The sequence below is a fragment of the Ornithodoros turicata genome, chromosome 6, assembly GCF_037126465.1.
Source record: "Ornithodoros turicata isolate Travis chromosome 6, ASM3712646v1, whole genome shotgun sequence".
NCBI lineage: Eukaryota > Metazoa > Arthropoda > Arachnida > Ixodida > Argasidae > Ornithodoros > Ornithodoros turicata.
The window spans coordinates 23,669,754-23,685,521 of NC_088206.1; the positions used below are offsets into that span (position 1 = coordinate 23,669,754).

Genomic DNA, 15,768 nt, shown 5'->3' on the forward strand with positions numbered 1-15,768 from the left:
CCCATTACGCGGACTTCAACTTCAAAACCCATCACGCGGACTTCAACTTCAAATCCCATCACGTGGACTTCAACTTCAAAACCCATCACGCGGACTTCAACTTCAAATCCCATCATAGCCCTTCATTCAACTTCAACATCAACTTCACATCACATCATAGCCCTTCATTCAAATTCAACTTCAACTTCACTTCACATCATGCCGCTCATTCAACTTCACATCACATCATGCCCTTCATTCAACATCACATCATTCTCTATGAGGTGATGGTGAATGAAGTCGGTGAAGGCCATCATGAATGAATTCGCCGACCTATGCTTGGGACTCTTACAACAGCGCGTGAAATGCAGTCTCCACTCTGTGACATTCATTTACTCCCGCGCATTTACTCCCGAAAGATACTATTTTTTGTGGCAATGCATTTAGTCCCCAACCACGGAAGGTCCTGGGGTTACCTCAGAATTACCCCAAGCAGTCCTGAGGTAACCTCAAAGACCCAGGATATTTGGGGTAACCTCAGGATTATATGGGGTTACCTTATACGTTCTTTTTTTTTTTCAGTAGGGAGGAGACACCGTTCGTAACACGCTAGGCCTACCGTATCAATCATGGCGGCTCACTTGTTGAGATGCCACTCTTCGTTGGCTTGGTTTTCTAGTTGTAAACTTTCTATGCTAGACATCCCCCCCATCCCCCCTTCGTCTTTCTTCCCTTTCAGTTCCTTTTCTAAGCAGCACGCACCCTGCTCTGGAATTAAGCCGGATACGCCGCCGATAAGCCGGACAACGACCCACGGATGATGACATCACTCCTCGCACTTCCCAGAAAATTCCTGAAGCTGACGACCGCCACGTGGCGTACATCTACCAACCGTGACGTCACTCCCAAGAACCATGTGCTACATTTCTTCTCATTCATTCGCTATCTGCAATAACTTCATAAATCTGTCCAAGTGTGTGCGAGAATCAGTCATGGAACAATCACGTCAGTGACGTCCGGAGCAAAGTGTCAAAAGGTATAGCCATTATAAATTAAAATCGCCATTTGCTCCAAACGTCTTTAAAAGGGACCACGAAAGGATATTGCACAAGCCTATAATCATTTTCAATTAGTTCCTTGGTACAAAAACATTCACTCTGTGAAATATGAAGTTGAAAATGGTTCAAATAGCGAAAATATTCTATATTAACCACGGCAGCTGTTACGACTCGCCTCCGAGGCGAACTGGCCGAGACATCACACACAGCGCATGTTGCCGATTTGCTGACGGGCTTTTGCGAACAAACTGCAAAATTGCAAGCATACTTCGCCATGAAATATGTTTTAATTTGATCTGGAGACAAGATTGTATCTAACCCTTGACACAGAAATGTAATGTTGCTGTTGACTGTCAGCATAGTTACCCGAGCACGTTTTCCTCTATGAACTAGTACTTCGTCGAAAATATCTCTGTCGGTGACCTTTTATGAGCTGCTGCGTACCGAACGATTCCTAGATGCTGTGTGTGTCGCATAATCCCTTCCTCCATCGCTGAGAATTTGCCTTTCGCCATATTTCCACTGATTTCGACGGCAGATATACGATGTCGTTGTTGTCCAAACCGAAACCATGCACCCACGTTGTCCCACAGGGTGTGTCCTCCTGGTCGTTCACAGTTGGCCGAGATGATTGGATGGCGATGACGTAAGCCCGCTTCTAATGCATATAACCCGACATTTAGTCCCGACATTTACTCCCCAGGACTGCAAATTGTCACTGAACTTCGCGAACAGCCTACGGAATGCAACAGTCTACGTAAATATGTGCCCTTGGTCAATTTGAACGGCATAAGGCTGTATAACACACCCAACGTAGCAATTTTCCACCCACACAGAGTAAGAAACAGTTAGCGCATCTTTCTTCGCAAATTGTGCCCTATGGAGTGCGCAAGATTTTATATCGCTCGATATATCACGGTTGACGGTTTGCGTCAGAGTATTTTCATTCATGCACACGAATTACATACTTGGGACTCTTACAACAGCGCGTGAAATGCAGTCTCCACTCTGTGACATTCATTTACTCCCGCGCATTTACTCCCGAAAGATACTATTTTTTGTGGCAATGCATTTAGTCCCCAAAAGGAGTAAAAGTACTCATTTTTTTCTTAGAGTGTAGTCTTGGGGAAAACGTCGCATGAAAATTTACAGTCATTTTTTATACTGCAAAAAAGAGGTGTTTATGCCATTGCTAATGTACCTTACGACGCTCATACCGGTTCACTTTTCAGAAGTTTGACATACGTAAGGTACATCAGCTTTACTCATTCACTCTCTACCAAGAATACATGAAAGCCTCAAACTGCAGCGACACATATTTCCTTCAACTCGCTAACCTCAAACAATGCACTCGCCCTTATCCAACTCGTGAGGCTAGAAAGATCCCTGTTTCTGCACATCAAATGGAAAACAATCGATGACATTTACACTTCCAGTACTTATCAACACTGTACTAAAACAAGATATCGATATATATTTCACCAACTTCAAACAAATTCTGAACTATGTCAATAATTTGTAATATACGTTGCTTATATTTGTACTTTGTAAGTGTGCTGTTAAATTTGAGTATATTATATTGAAATTCGCTGTGTGGCTTTTGTGTTTTCTTGTAACTATATACTTATTTAGATATACTGTTGACCCTAGGAGCGTTGCGAAGGTGGAATAGAAAGAATAACTGCAAAGTATAACACACACAACTGAAGAGTGTTACAAATGTTAAAGTAAAAAAAAAAGAACATAGCTATTCTAGCAGCAGCGCAATGTTATCAAGTCAATATAAGAATTCAGGTCGTCTGAGCATACAACGTTATCGGGGTTCGAATTGCATTGTTGGCTAAAGTAAACGTAGAACAGAGATAGAGAAATACAATAATATACAAATATAACATACAGTAAACCCTGGTTAATATGACCACCACCGTTCCCGCAGATTTTGGTCATAAAGCGAATTGTCATACTAACAAGAAACGCACAATCCGCTGACCTCAGAGACCGCTTCGTTCCGGCCATTCTTAGGTGCACAACAGCAGCACAATGTGACCTGGTCTCGCGGTCACTGCTGTTTTAAGCACTACAGTGCCTTGGCAGTCCCAAAAGCGCTATGAGTAATTCCGAGGTCAACAACATCAGGAGTCATCCCAAGCCTTGGCGCCCTACTTCAACACGTGTCGCCCTCTCCCTGAGGTATGTGTGTAGCCCTGGGGCTACTCTGTGGGTCATGTGACGTGGTCATAATAACGAGAATATAATAGCTGTGTTTCACCCTACTTGTGACAAAAATCTCAGTCATAGTCGGATAAGCGGATTGTCATACTAACGACATGGATTTACATGGCGGCGGAACGGTTCCCAAGAAAAACGGTCATAAAGTGAGTATGTCATATTATCGGGTGTCATATTAACGAGGGCTCTTTGCATATATATATACGTAAATGTAAAATATATTTGACTGTATTGACTTCAAACATGTCCTTAGCTATACAAATCTAGAATTCAAAACGAATAATTCGATGAATGTCAATGGGATCTCGTTTGTTGCGGTCCGTCAGAGAACAGGTCTGTCGGGCAACCATAGGGTCTCCAGGCTTGCAGCCGAATGTGTCGGCAAAGTCCTCGTAGTCCATAAGGGCCACATTTACCCTACGTAAAAAAGCAAAACAAAACAAAGAAACGTAAATGCGTAAGAGTAAGCGCGCACCCAAAGAGCATTTCCTCTTATATTAACGAATTAATTTTCCAGAGCAAAGTACGTGTCCTAGCGGTTGACAAATCAGGAAAAATGTTGTTTGGAGGAGCACAAGAAACAAAAATAAAGGAGTGCTATCCCAGCTTTGCGAAGTTGAACACAGAAAATTCAATTTATGACCAGATGATTACTCGTAGCAATAACTAAAAGACTCAAAAGGAAAAGAAATATGATTTAATGGTATACTTCTAGGAGAAATAAAATATTTTGTAATATAATTGTTAACGTGTTTGGTTAGACACTCCAACCCGAACAGAGAGCATTAGTGTCATGTATGTCAACTCGTGTATATTCAGTGAGGGAATAACATTCTTACAGCGCACGCGGGGGCATGTTGTAGTATAGCATGGAATCCCAGACAGGAGTGGCTTCGTAGTACTTTCGACAGGCTGACTGAAAATCAATGATACACATTAATACTCACATCACGTCTTTCTAGCCGTTTTTTTTTCTGTCTCTCTCTACTAATATGAAGTGGCTTGTCCCGCGGTGAGCTCGGTCACATCTGCATATTTTTTCTCCTATCATCACCATCACCACATTCATCAGCCATCACCCATCACAGGTGACAGCGCGGAACCAAACAATAGTTTAGAAAGCGCTGTTTCGCGCATTGTTATGGTGCACAGATACGTCATACGAAATAATGTGATTAAATTATTATTGCTCAAGTTTTCGTGTGTGTGTCATCAGTGTTAGCAGCTTCCGGTTAATCATATATCCTTTCAATACGCCACCCGCCGCGGCACGCCACGTGAAGATATCATGTGATTGAGAAAATATGGATCGTTGGCAAAACAACAACAACTTTATTTTGGCTTTGGAGAGTGGGGAGGTTCATCGCCACAGGCGATACTCTACCCCATTGCTGGTGGGAATGTGGGGAATAAAATAACGAGCCCCTTCACAATAGCAATGGCAAAAGAGGCGTACGTTGGTGTTGCTGTCTTAAAGGTACTGTAAAGCACCACGGATCAAATGTCATTTAGTGTGGCGATTCGATAGTCCGAGCCACCAGGACAAAAACTGCGCAAGTTTCATTCCAATCGACGGTACAATTAATTAGAAAATTACAATTAAAGATTACGCGCAACACTGTACTAGGTATTCGAAATGAATCTGTACTCCTGACACATACGGCGGGAACCGCATTGCATGCGTATAGCACTGGGCCCGACATAACAATCCATCACAATCCACCATAAAATCCGCCCCTGCAATCCACACAACGATCCACATCTGAGGCTAAACGGATAAGCGAACTGAAATGAGATGCTGAGCCGTTGAAAAAAAATGTGTCAGACGTTCAAGAATCCAGACAGCGTCGGGAGTTGTTTGTTCACAGAGGTTCACAGAGAGAGTTTGTTCGTTCGAAAGAGGCCGCGAACAGAAGGAGCGCGCAGGCGCAGCTGACAAGTAGGGAGAGCCTCCATCGAACAGCGGCCGGCGCTGGGTTACTTCGCAAAAACAGGGGTTAACGGGTTAAACTGTTAACAGGGGTTTCAGAATGCATAGGTAAACAGGAAAACTAATAATATGGTTACTAAAATAACGAAGTTCCGATGTAATAGTGTGTAATACCAATTTTCAGTGTTGTCCGCTGTACAGGGGGTTGTTTGACACCAGGCGTCGCACCGCTCCACTACGTCGCATCTTTCATGGCAAATTAAAAATATTTATAGCGCGTTGTCGGTCGTATGGTTCCGCATATGGTATTTAGAAGGAACAAAGTCTCTAGACACATCACCTGCATATCATGTTTGTCTACTGCTTTACAGTACCTTTAAGTAACTTCGTGGTTTTCGCATTTCGGTGAGATGAGGTCAGGGTATTATCTGCTTCGCACATGATAAGGATAAAACTTTCCTTCGTATCTCTATGGTGAGCTGGAATGACGGGTGTACTTATCGGCCTATCCAATGCCTGGGGAGGGGGTGGGTCTGTTAAATGAAGGATAGCTCGAGTTGTCGCTCGCAGCGAACCACGCGGACTCGCTACGAATTACAGGGGAAAGGTAATTCTCCGCCTCTGGCTTCGTGTAAGCAATAAAAAATTTTTGACGTCGAAGCTTTCTTCAATGGCAGCTGTTCCTTTCTGCTTGCATTTGTGCTTGCCTATTAGGGGACAGTAACATCGAGGCCGTCACGTGACAACGGCAGACGAGTATGCTAATGGAAGGCACCTGAACACCTCGATGCGGTAACATGTGCCATGATGTAGATATTCGTTCGTCACCTTATCAGTAAAGCGGAAGGGCGTGTGCATGTTTTGGTTCCCCAGTTCAGTGAAAAAGAAAATAAATAACGAAATGAAAAAACGTTGTCTTGGCCACTTTTTGCTTTGATAGCGTAAAATGGGTTTTGATAGGCATAGGGTAGCGGGCTTTCGCAACATGATATTCCACAGGTGAAAATATTTGTAGCATTGCTTCTTATGAGTGCTTATGGGGCCATCGGTTTTACCAATGTCTAGACAGTTGATTGAGCAATGAAAACAAAAGGACGGCATGTAAATGTTTCTTGTCAAACTGCAATAATGCTCGTAGGGGCAGTAGCAAACTTTCCTTATTTCGATTTGGTCATTCAGTGGTCGTTTTTGGTCATTTTGGCGACAGCATGGTTTCTCATTTCTCCGGGATGACTTAGTTGAAAGCAAACCAACAAAAAAGGAGAGAAGGCTAGCTGCGATGATATCTGCAACAACAGAACTGATAACGAAGAGACGAGTGCCTCGTACCGTCGTTTGTTCGTATCGGGTTCTATGTACTGACATTTGGGCACCAGGGCTCTCGGACAAAGAGCATCACGTGACTTTGGGAAATCCGGCAGAGCGCGGTCCTATCGCGGGCTTCAGCGTCCTTAGAGAATCCTTCATATTTGAGTACCTGAAAAACTTGCCGATTGACGCACCCGTCATGCTATAGCTCACCATAGTATTTTGTTCGCGCATGTTATCTATAATCGGAAACAACCATCAAAACAACACATGTGATCGACGGCTGCCGACGCACATGGCTTTCTTTTGCCGCGTAGATTGTTTGCAAACAGCAAGTCGTCTATACATGCAGTTTTTGCCGCTCCAGGTTTGGTGCCAAAACGACATCCGGTATCACAGCAAACACGCTTTGCACCAAACACCCTCTGCACCAACCACCCCCTGGGGTGAGGGGAGTTTGGAGAATGGGTAGAAATGCGACAGGTAAAAAAGCGAATTGGTAGTTTCGATATACACCCCTGTGCCGATCGATAGAGTTATCACTTGTGATTTGAGAAGAGAAGGGTCGTATACGCCTTTTTGTGGCAATTCAAATTGCCACAAAAAGGCGTACGCCTGCCGTCTTCAACAAATCAGGAAAGCGAATGATTTAATTAATGCATGTAATAATATAATGCATGGCAGCTGGTTCTGAGTGTCCTAGCCGTAGAAGAACCGGAAGTCTTTGTTGCACCGGAAGTAGTGATGGGGGCTTTTTTATGTTTACCCGAGAATGCCATGTATAAGTTCACTGGTTTCCGACGAGAACTGCTGATAACAGTTTATCATATCTCGAAATGGTCCTGCATCACGTCTACCTCGAGTGCACAGCCAGGTAACATCTATAAAGGTGCTGTGCATCACAGCTACACTCTTAAAAATGAACTTTCCCGCATAGCACGCTCCTAGCCAACCATCATCTCGATTCTCGAATGATATCGTTATACGCCCTGATTTGTTGGAAACAGGAGGAGTACGCCTTTTCTTTGACAATTATGAACAGCATAAGTGTCACAAAAATGGCGTACAGGCGTCGCCACCCTTAACCGTAGAGCGGGAGCGCGTGGCCTGCTTGCATGCTAGCGCCGCCTTGCGTCGATGCTGGGGTGGAGGCTCTAAGACCATGGTACACGAGCAACGCCTCATCTCGATCGGTTGAGCTCAGGGTAATCGGCATGGTACGAATGGATCACCTGCTGTATAGTATCACCTTATGCCCTCGCAAAAAAGGCACAACAACCGCGCGTGTGCGTTATCTACCACGCTTTATCTAAATACCGGTTTGCGGAAGGGCGAGCTTGAGGGGCACAATATTCTGAAATATGCAAACACTGTAGGCTCACCCATGTTTGCTCTGAGCGTTCTGTTCACTATGATATGTGTTTTTTTTTTTTTTTTGTTTCATGGTGCTGAGGAAAGATTTGGTAACGTGTTTGTGTGGATGCAAGTACGCTATAGAAACACTGATATTTTTGCTCGTATACTGATTTTCTTATCGCTGAAGTGTCTGCAGATAGCTAAGCGAGGGTGATCCGTGCGTGCTTGCCGTGCCCCTGTCGAGGGGGGGGGGGGCGCTTGTGCACCAGGGCCCCAGAGTCTCCACCCCAGCACGCCCCATCATCGACACAAGGCGGCGCTGGCATGCAAGCAGGCCACGCGCTCCCGCGCTACGGTTAAAGGACGGTCTCGTACAGCCAGGGCGATTCCGAAACTTAGTCAAAACTAGCTTCACGAGTACTGTACACATACAACCGTCAAAGTTTCATTCGGAATAACCAAGTCGTTTCGGAGGAATTTGTCGAAACGTGCCGTAATAGCAGACGACGAAACGTGCGCTTCTCGCATGCATACGTCACGGATGACGTCGGCCTGCGCGGGTACGTCGTCGCTGTCATGGTATGTAACTTGCAGGATCACCTTGGGTTGAGTCATCCCCTTTGCTCTCGAAATGGGGACACTCAGGCACATACCTCCGCGAGCGGAGAATGTAGTCCTAGCATTGACTGTGGGGTCTCCGATAATGTGGCGCATAATCGGATACGTGCAAGCTAAGTGACGTGTTTTCTTTCCGCGCGTATTTAATGCAGTCTTTAAATAAACACGCACTCGTTCCCCATGTACGTCGTCAGCGACACTTCATTTCGAAGCATGATCAGTGTGCAAGATCAGTGAGCATGATCAGTGTGCAGTGTGCCAGCAACGGGGAGTGTAATGGAAGCACGCGTAATATATTTTTGATCGGAGCTGTAATGCGACCGCGCGCGCCGATGGCCGGCGACTTCAGATTTTTTATTGTGGATGGGGTTGTCCTGCGACTTTTAACTTGTCTCTGAGGATTAACATAGGGTGCGTTCCAAAACCTACTCGAGTCGGGATTAGCTCTCTACCCGAAGCGCCGTTCCAAAACCGGGTCGAGTAGCTCGATGACGTCACTACCCGCGTTCCAAAACAAGGGGGAGTAACGAGAGAGGTAACTCGATGCAACTCTCCTCGGAAGGCCGGTCAGGGAAGGTTCGCTCCAGTAATAACGTCATGCTTTTGTCGTCTGCTCTTTCCCGCGAAAGCGCGGTATCGAAACCATTATCTCTTTAGCATATCGCGGTATCGAAACCATTATCTCTTTAGCATATGTTCACTAACAGCTACCCTGCAATGTTTATTTGTTTCACTGCGTTGTAGCCACGTGGTCCTTGTAAAGGCACAGCTCTATGTGAAACGTTCAAAACTATATTAGGAGCAAGGGCTATTACTGACCAGCATTATTATTATTATTACTTTTGTGTGCGCGTGTGTCCGAAATGGGATTTTAAATGGAATATTACTTTTCTTCCTTCACCTTCACAGTTGTCAGATGGTTTGTCGGCACGTTGGTGTGAACAGGTTTCAGATGAAATATGTACCATAGGCGCAGGCTAGCTGTTGGATAAATGCCTGGGTGGAACTTGGATAAATTCTGAGCTGTGGAGGGAAGGGACAACACAAACAGAACTCTGTCACGAATTGCCCGTCTTTTCGCCCAAGCTCAGACTTCTTTCAAGGTGAATGAAGCAGGAGGCTTCTGCGCGCTTCGCGATACGTGTACTATCAGAAGAGCTTCATCGCGCTCTGATTACGTGTTTTGTTTCAGCCGTTCAGCTCACATTCGACTCCGAATCCCGCGGTCGTTTCCATGACCCAAACCACGCCCGCACGACTACATCAGGACCAGGACTCCAACCAGCAGCTTCCACCTTTTGTATTTTTCATCTTCTGTCGTCATGATATTAACATTATTCTTTTTTTATTTCGTTTGACTTCCAAATGCAACGGGATGTATCCACTTCATGCATTTGGGATAGCTAATGTTGGATTTCGCGTTGATATCAAGGAACGAGGAGAAGGAAGAAGCGATGAGGAAGACGAGGACGATTTTTTGCGTTGTAAAGTTTTGATTGGGTATTCTACGTTGGGATCTCGTGGGAGCAGGTTGGTTTAATTAAACTGCGTTGTTTCTGATCAACTGATCCTCTCATTTTTATCTTCACTTATCGCCGGTCTCTAACTAACGTATTTGAGACAAAACATTTGGTGCCGAAACCCGGGAGACGGGAAAAACTGAAGAGGATCAGGAACGGAACGGAACGGAAGCAATCATCAACGCATTGGAACGAACTGAGATGGAACTACTTGCCAAGAAACGAAAAGCTCTACGATCCCAGGTCACACGACTGATCAACGAAGTTCAAGAAGCCCTGACACCGTCGGGTAGAGAAAATGTTCGTGTGTTCGAAGATAGGCTAAAGGCATTGCAGCTGCAGTTGAACGCTGTGGACGACAAAATCGAGCAAGAGCGTGCAGATCAACTGGACGAGGCAGAGTTCGAGCAAGTATTTCAGTACAATGACAAGTTGGTAACGTGTTTGGCGAAGTTGGCACATCGACGTGAAGCGTTCGAGGCTTCGGAACGAGCTGCACGTGACTCGTCGGGGAGCAACCCTTCGAATGGAACGGCACCCTCAATGAATCGAACGAAGGTTCGGCTGCCCAAACTGGAATTGATGAGGTTCAACGGAGAAAGGACTACCTGGCAGCAATTTTGGGAGCAGTTTGACCTCGTCGTACATCGAAATGAGGATCTTACGGAAGTGGACAAATTCAACTACTTGAAGGGATGCCTAACGGCTGACGCAGCAGCGGCAGTGAAAGGATTGCCTCCAACTGCAAGGTGTTACAACGACGCCATCATTCCCAGAAATCCGGGACACGGTTTCTTAAAGTTGGCTTGACCGGCGTACTCGCTGCCCTCCATTGAAGCAATGCATTCCACCTGGTTTTGTTAGAATATCTGTTGACGCTGAGCTTTAGAAAGAAAAGCCCACACATGGGTGTTGCTGTGAGAGGCCCATCGATGGTGTACTAGTGGAATGGAAGCGCAAGAGCGTCGCAGTTTTGTTCCTGGAGGACTTATTTGCGCCGTGTTGGCTTCATGGCAGATTGCACTGGTGTGCTATTTTTGCTGTACTTGGCTAAAACAGTGGGGTCTCAAGAAAATGCGCATGTAGGACATGAAAGTTGAATTCGTCTTGTACGCTTTGCAACTTTGTGCGCTGTTGTGGGACGCTGCAATTTTGTTCCCACAGCAAAAGAAGTATTGACACGCTCGGTGTGGCTTGCGAAGCGTCTGTACCTTCATTCCTGCAGTAAGTAGGTATGGGTAGCGTTGGCTCAGTGGTAAAGATGTTGGTCACTAGTTTCGGGGGCCGCGGTTCGATCCGCGGTCTGCTCGGTTTTGTTTTTTTTTTCTTCCTTTTCTCTTTTTTGTAGAGGTAGTTAACAGAGGTAGGTATGAGAGTAATGGCAGGGCGGGAGCGTCAGAGTTTTGGCTTAATAATGCCGTACTGGACCTATGCCACACTGCATGTCGTTCAGTTAGATTTACTTGCCCTAATGCTGTGCGATCGCCTGTGCAGTTAATATGTGAATAGCAGATGACTTCCCCTTGCACTCCCGCTTACTTCACCGCTACAGGAATCCCCGTTTTGCACAATACCACGCGCGTTTGTTGTAATGTAGATTATTGTCATTCATTTAAAATAAATTTCGGACTTGTGGCATAAACGCCCTTTCTTGTCTGTGAACTCCAGGTCGATGTGACAACGGAATCAATTATGTGGGTCAACTTTGACGCGCTCTAATGGTAAGGGTATTTAAGATGAACGAATTACCACGCGTGTTTGTTGTGGCGTTGATACATGATACATTTACCATAAATTTCGGGCCTGTAACGAATGCAAACATCTCAGGGAAAAGAGCTGTAGCTTAAACGTCCTTGTCCCTGTCAAGGTGGAACTCATCAAAATTTCATGGATAGAACTCGACCTGACACGGAATCGTCGTGCGGGTACACTTTAACGCTTTATAATGGCGAAATTAATAGAAATGCATAAAGTGACACGCGTGTTTGTTGTAGTGTAGATACTTGTCCATCATTTACCATAAATTTGAAACATGTGACTTAAACGTCCTTCGTTCCCAGTCAAGGCGGAACTCATCAAATTTCCGTTGATAGAGGTCGACCTGACACGGAATCGTTACGCGAATATATTTTAACACTTTATAATGGCAAAACGAATTGAAATGCATAAGGCGTCACGGTGGGTTTGTTGTAGTGTACATGCTTGTCCATCATTTACCATCAATTTCAAACATGTGGCTTAAACGCCCTTTGTTCCCTGTCAAGGCGGAACTCATCAAATTTCCGTTGATAGAGGTCGACCTGACACGGAATCGTCACGCGGGTACACTTTAACGCGCTGTAATGGGGAAACTAATTGAAATGCACAAAGTGCCACGCGTGTTTGTTGTAGTGTAGATGCTTGTCCATCATATACCATAAATTTGAAACATGTGGCTTAAACGTCCTTCGTTCCAAGTCAAGGCGGAACTCATCAAATTTCCGTTGATAGAGGTCAACCTGACACGGAATCGTCACGCGGGTACACTTTAACGCGCTATAATGGGGAAACTAACTGAAATGCACAAAGTGCCACGCATGTTTGTTGTAGTGTAGATGCTTGTCCATCACATACCATAAATTTGAAACATGTGGCTTAAAGGGACTATGAAATTTCCCGAACCCCCATACTTTTTTTCGATGGAAACTGTCCTTCCCGCAGAGAAACTAATATGCCACAAATTTTTCCGGACGAAATCGCTCCAGTCTGCGAGGAGCGCGCGCTGGAAATGTCTCTTCCGCGTTCCTCCTCTCCCGCGCATATTTCCCTGCCGATGGTGTAACTGTACGGACCGCACTTCGGTTCCCCGTTACGTCACAGGTGTTGCACAATGGCAAGTAATGCCGCGAGCTCGCGCTGTGGCTGCCGCCACTGCCGAAATCTGCCGATCACGCGAAAGCTGCTGTCATGGAGATTTCGACTCCCGATGAACGCATACGCGGGATCCTACGGCGCATGCTCCTGGCGGGATTCCTCGGCTCGGCAACACGTCACGATGACGTGTTGCTGAGCCGGCCGTGGTCGCGTCAAGTTGCCCGTTGTGTCTCCGCTCAGCAGCTCGCCACGGCGCGGCGCTAGCTGTCCTCCCTTCGCCGCTCCGTTTAAATTCGCTCCCGAGAAATCCGCTCGCGCGACGAAAGTAAAATTTCGGTTCTAGACTCAGAAAAATGTCTTCTTTCGAACGAAACGAAGAAAAAAATCGTTTCATAGTCCCTTTAAACGTCCTTCGTTCCCTGTCAAGGCGGAACTCATCAAATTTTCATTGATAGAGGTCGACCTGACACGGAATCGTCACGCGGGTACACTTTAACGCGCTATAATGAGGAAACTAATTGAAATGCACAAAGTGCCACGCGTGTTTGTTGTAGTGTAGACGCTTGTCCATCATATACCATAAATTTGAAACATGTGGCTTAAACGTCCTTCGTTCCCAGTCAAGGCGGAACTCATCAAATTTTCATGGATAGAGGTCGACCTGACACGGAATCGTCACGTGAATACATTTTAACACTTTATAATGGCAAAACTAATTGAAATGCATAAAGCGTCACGGTAGGTTTGTTGTAGTATATATGCTTGTCCATCATTTACCATCAATTTCAAACATGTGGCTTAAACGCCCTTTGTTCCCTGTCAAGGCGGAACTCAAATTTTCATTCATCGAGATCGATGTGACTACGGAGTCCTGGTGAAAGCCAACTTGGACGCGCTCTAATAGTGAAACTAAATAGGATGCACAAAGTTACAAGCATGTCTTTTTTGTAATGTAGATTTTTTAATGTAATGTATATCGAACTTGTGGCTTAAATGTCCTTTGTTCCCTGTAAAGACACAACCCGTCAAATTTTCATTCGAGGTCAATATGACGACGGAACCAATTATGTTAAACGATGTTAAATGTTAAAAATACCATGCGTGTTTATTGTCATATATACGGTGTCCCCGCTAAATGTGACCATATTTTTTAAAAGTATATTTATTACCTTTTCCGAGATGAAATCAATTGCAATATATCATATGCTGAAGGACGCTCTCTAGGTAGGCATTAGGAGACTCCTAAGGCAATGTCTTAATTAAGTTTCAATAATTAACTTTTTAATTATGAATGCTACGAAGTTGTTCCAAACATCTGACCTCTTCGGTCGCCAAATACCAAAGCCGTTTTCAGAACAAAAATTCGTTCGATAGATCGTTCGCAGAAAAAAAAAATCGTGAAGGAACACCATTTCTTTCTTTATTTTATTTATTACACATCTCTAGAGTCGCGCCTTTCCTTCGCCCCCAACACGTGAGAATAAAAGAGCACACTATCGCCTCTTGCGTCCGGGAAAAAGATAAAAATAAAAAAAAAACGGAAAATGCAGCTCAAGATAAGGGCAGCTCTGATAGTGCCACCCGATACATTTGTTTTTGTTTTCTTTCCGCAAGTTAAAGCCAATTTTCGACGCATGAGTCGGCACTGTGCTCTTTCACTCTCTCGCATCGGGGGTCAACAAAAGACGCTTTTTCCAAGATGCACAATGAACAAAATAAAAAAAAAGTGTTCACGAATTTTTTTCATACCATATATCGAACAGACTTTTGTTCTGAAAACGGCTTTGGTATCTGGTGACCGAAGAGATCAGATTTTCTCATTGGAACAAATTCGTAGCTTTTCTAATTAAAAAGTTACTTATTGAAAGAATTAAGACATTGCCTTATGAGTCTGCTAATGCCCTCCTAGGGAATGACCTTCAGCATACGCTATATTGCAATTGATTTCATCTCGGAAAAAGTCATAGATATATTTAAAAAGAATATGGTCACATTTAGCTGGGATACCCTGCATACAGGGCACGTGAAGTAAGACTGAATGAATTTGATGAAATCCGCGAATGACTTTCTTTTTCGCAAAAGTCGTTCAATATATCTATTCCGGACGCGACCAATTCAAAGGTGGTGGCGTATAAACAAATAGCGCAGCCGTTAACTAACGTTCCCGATTAATCAATATAATTAGTGAAAATACGTTGAATGCGTAATTGCAAAGATGTAGAGCATAACCCTGAGGGGCCTGCCATGCAAGAACCGAAATCACAGAGCCTTTTTGCGCTCTAGTAAAAAAATGTGCGAACATACAAAATAATTGAACACTATGCGGGTTTTGCGGCAATTTCTCCTCTCCTTGTCTCGGTGTCACCACTTCTCAACTGACAACAGGTTGTTCCTGAAATCATGGAACAGCCCGCTTTGTCCCTGGTGTGAGGGAAATAGCGATGTTGTTTCTCAGTCTGCATTATTATAAAACGTGCCTTTCTTGATTTTCTTTCCGTCGTTACCTCGTTTGATCTGCACAACACAGTTCGCGAAGTGATGTGATAAACGTCACGCAATAAAACTACAAATGCATTACTGTAAAAACCTCGCAGATAATAAAAACACAATCACCCATTCCACTGCTCAATAAATGTCTACGTTGTATCAGATTTGAACAAGCGAAAAACAACGAGGACGCTAGGAAGCGGGGGGGCCCCATGTTTTGAGAAACAGCGTGATGTCAGTATCGTCAAACGGTGACAGTGAGGGTGATAGGAAAGAGCGGCTGCCCGAACTCGCGCAACTCTCGACGATAGTATATTTTCGCTACTTTTTTAAGGGCACAGAGAAGTGTTACTGTTTCGATTCCTGCTGATTAGACTTCTCAGGGTTGTGCTCTCCAAATTTGGAATTGCGCGCTCAGCTTGTTTTCAGG

General features: G+C 44.7%; 1 protein-coding gene across 2 annotated transcripts in view; it reads right to left on the minus strand.

The window, feature by feature from the left end:
- Nucleotides 1–3,468: 3,468 nt before the first annotated feature.
- Nucleotides 3,469–15,768, minus strand: part of LOC135397743 (uncharacterized) — a 186,350-nt gene continuing 174,050 nt past the window's right edge. For both annotated transcript variants that reach the window (XM_064629339.1, XM_064629338.1), the window contains 2 exons: nt 4,106–4,182; nt 3,469–3,683 (listed from right to left, as the gene is read on the minus strand). In XM_064629339.1, coding sequence (XP_064485409.1) covers nt 3,530–3,683; nt 4,106–4,182 — 231 coding nt within the window. In that variant the 3' untranslated portion in view covers nt 3,469–3,529. The remainder of the gene's footprint in view (nt 3,684–4,105; nt 4,183–15,768) is intronic.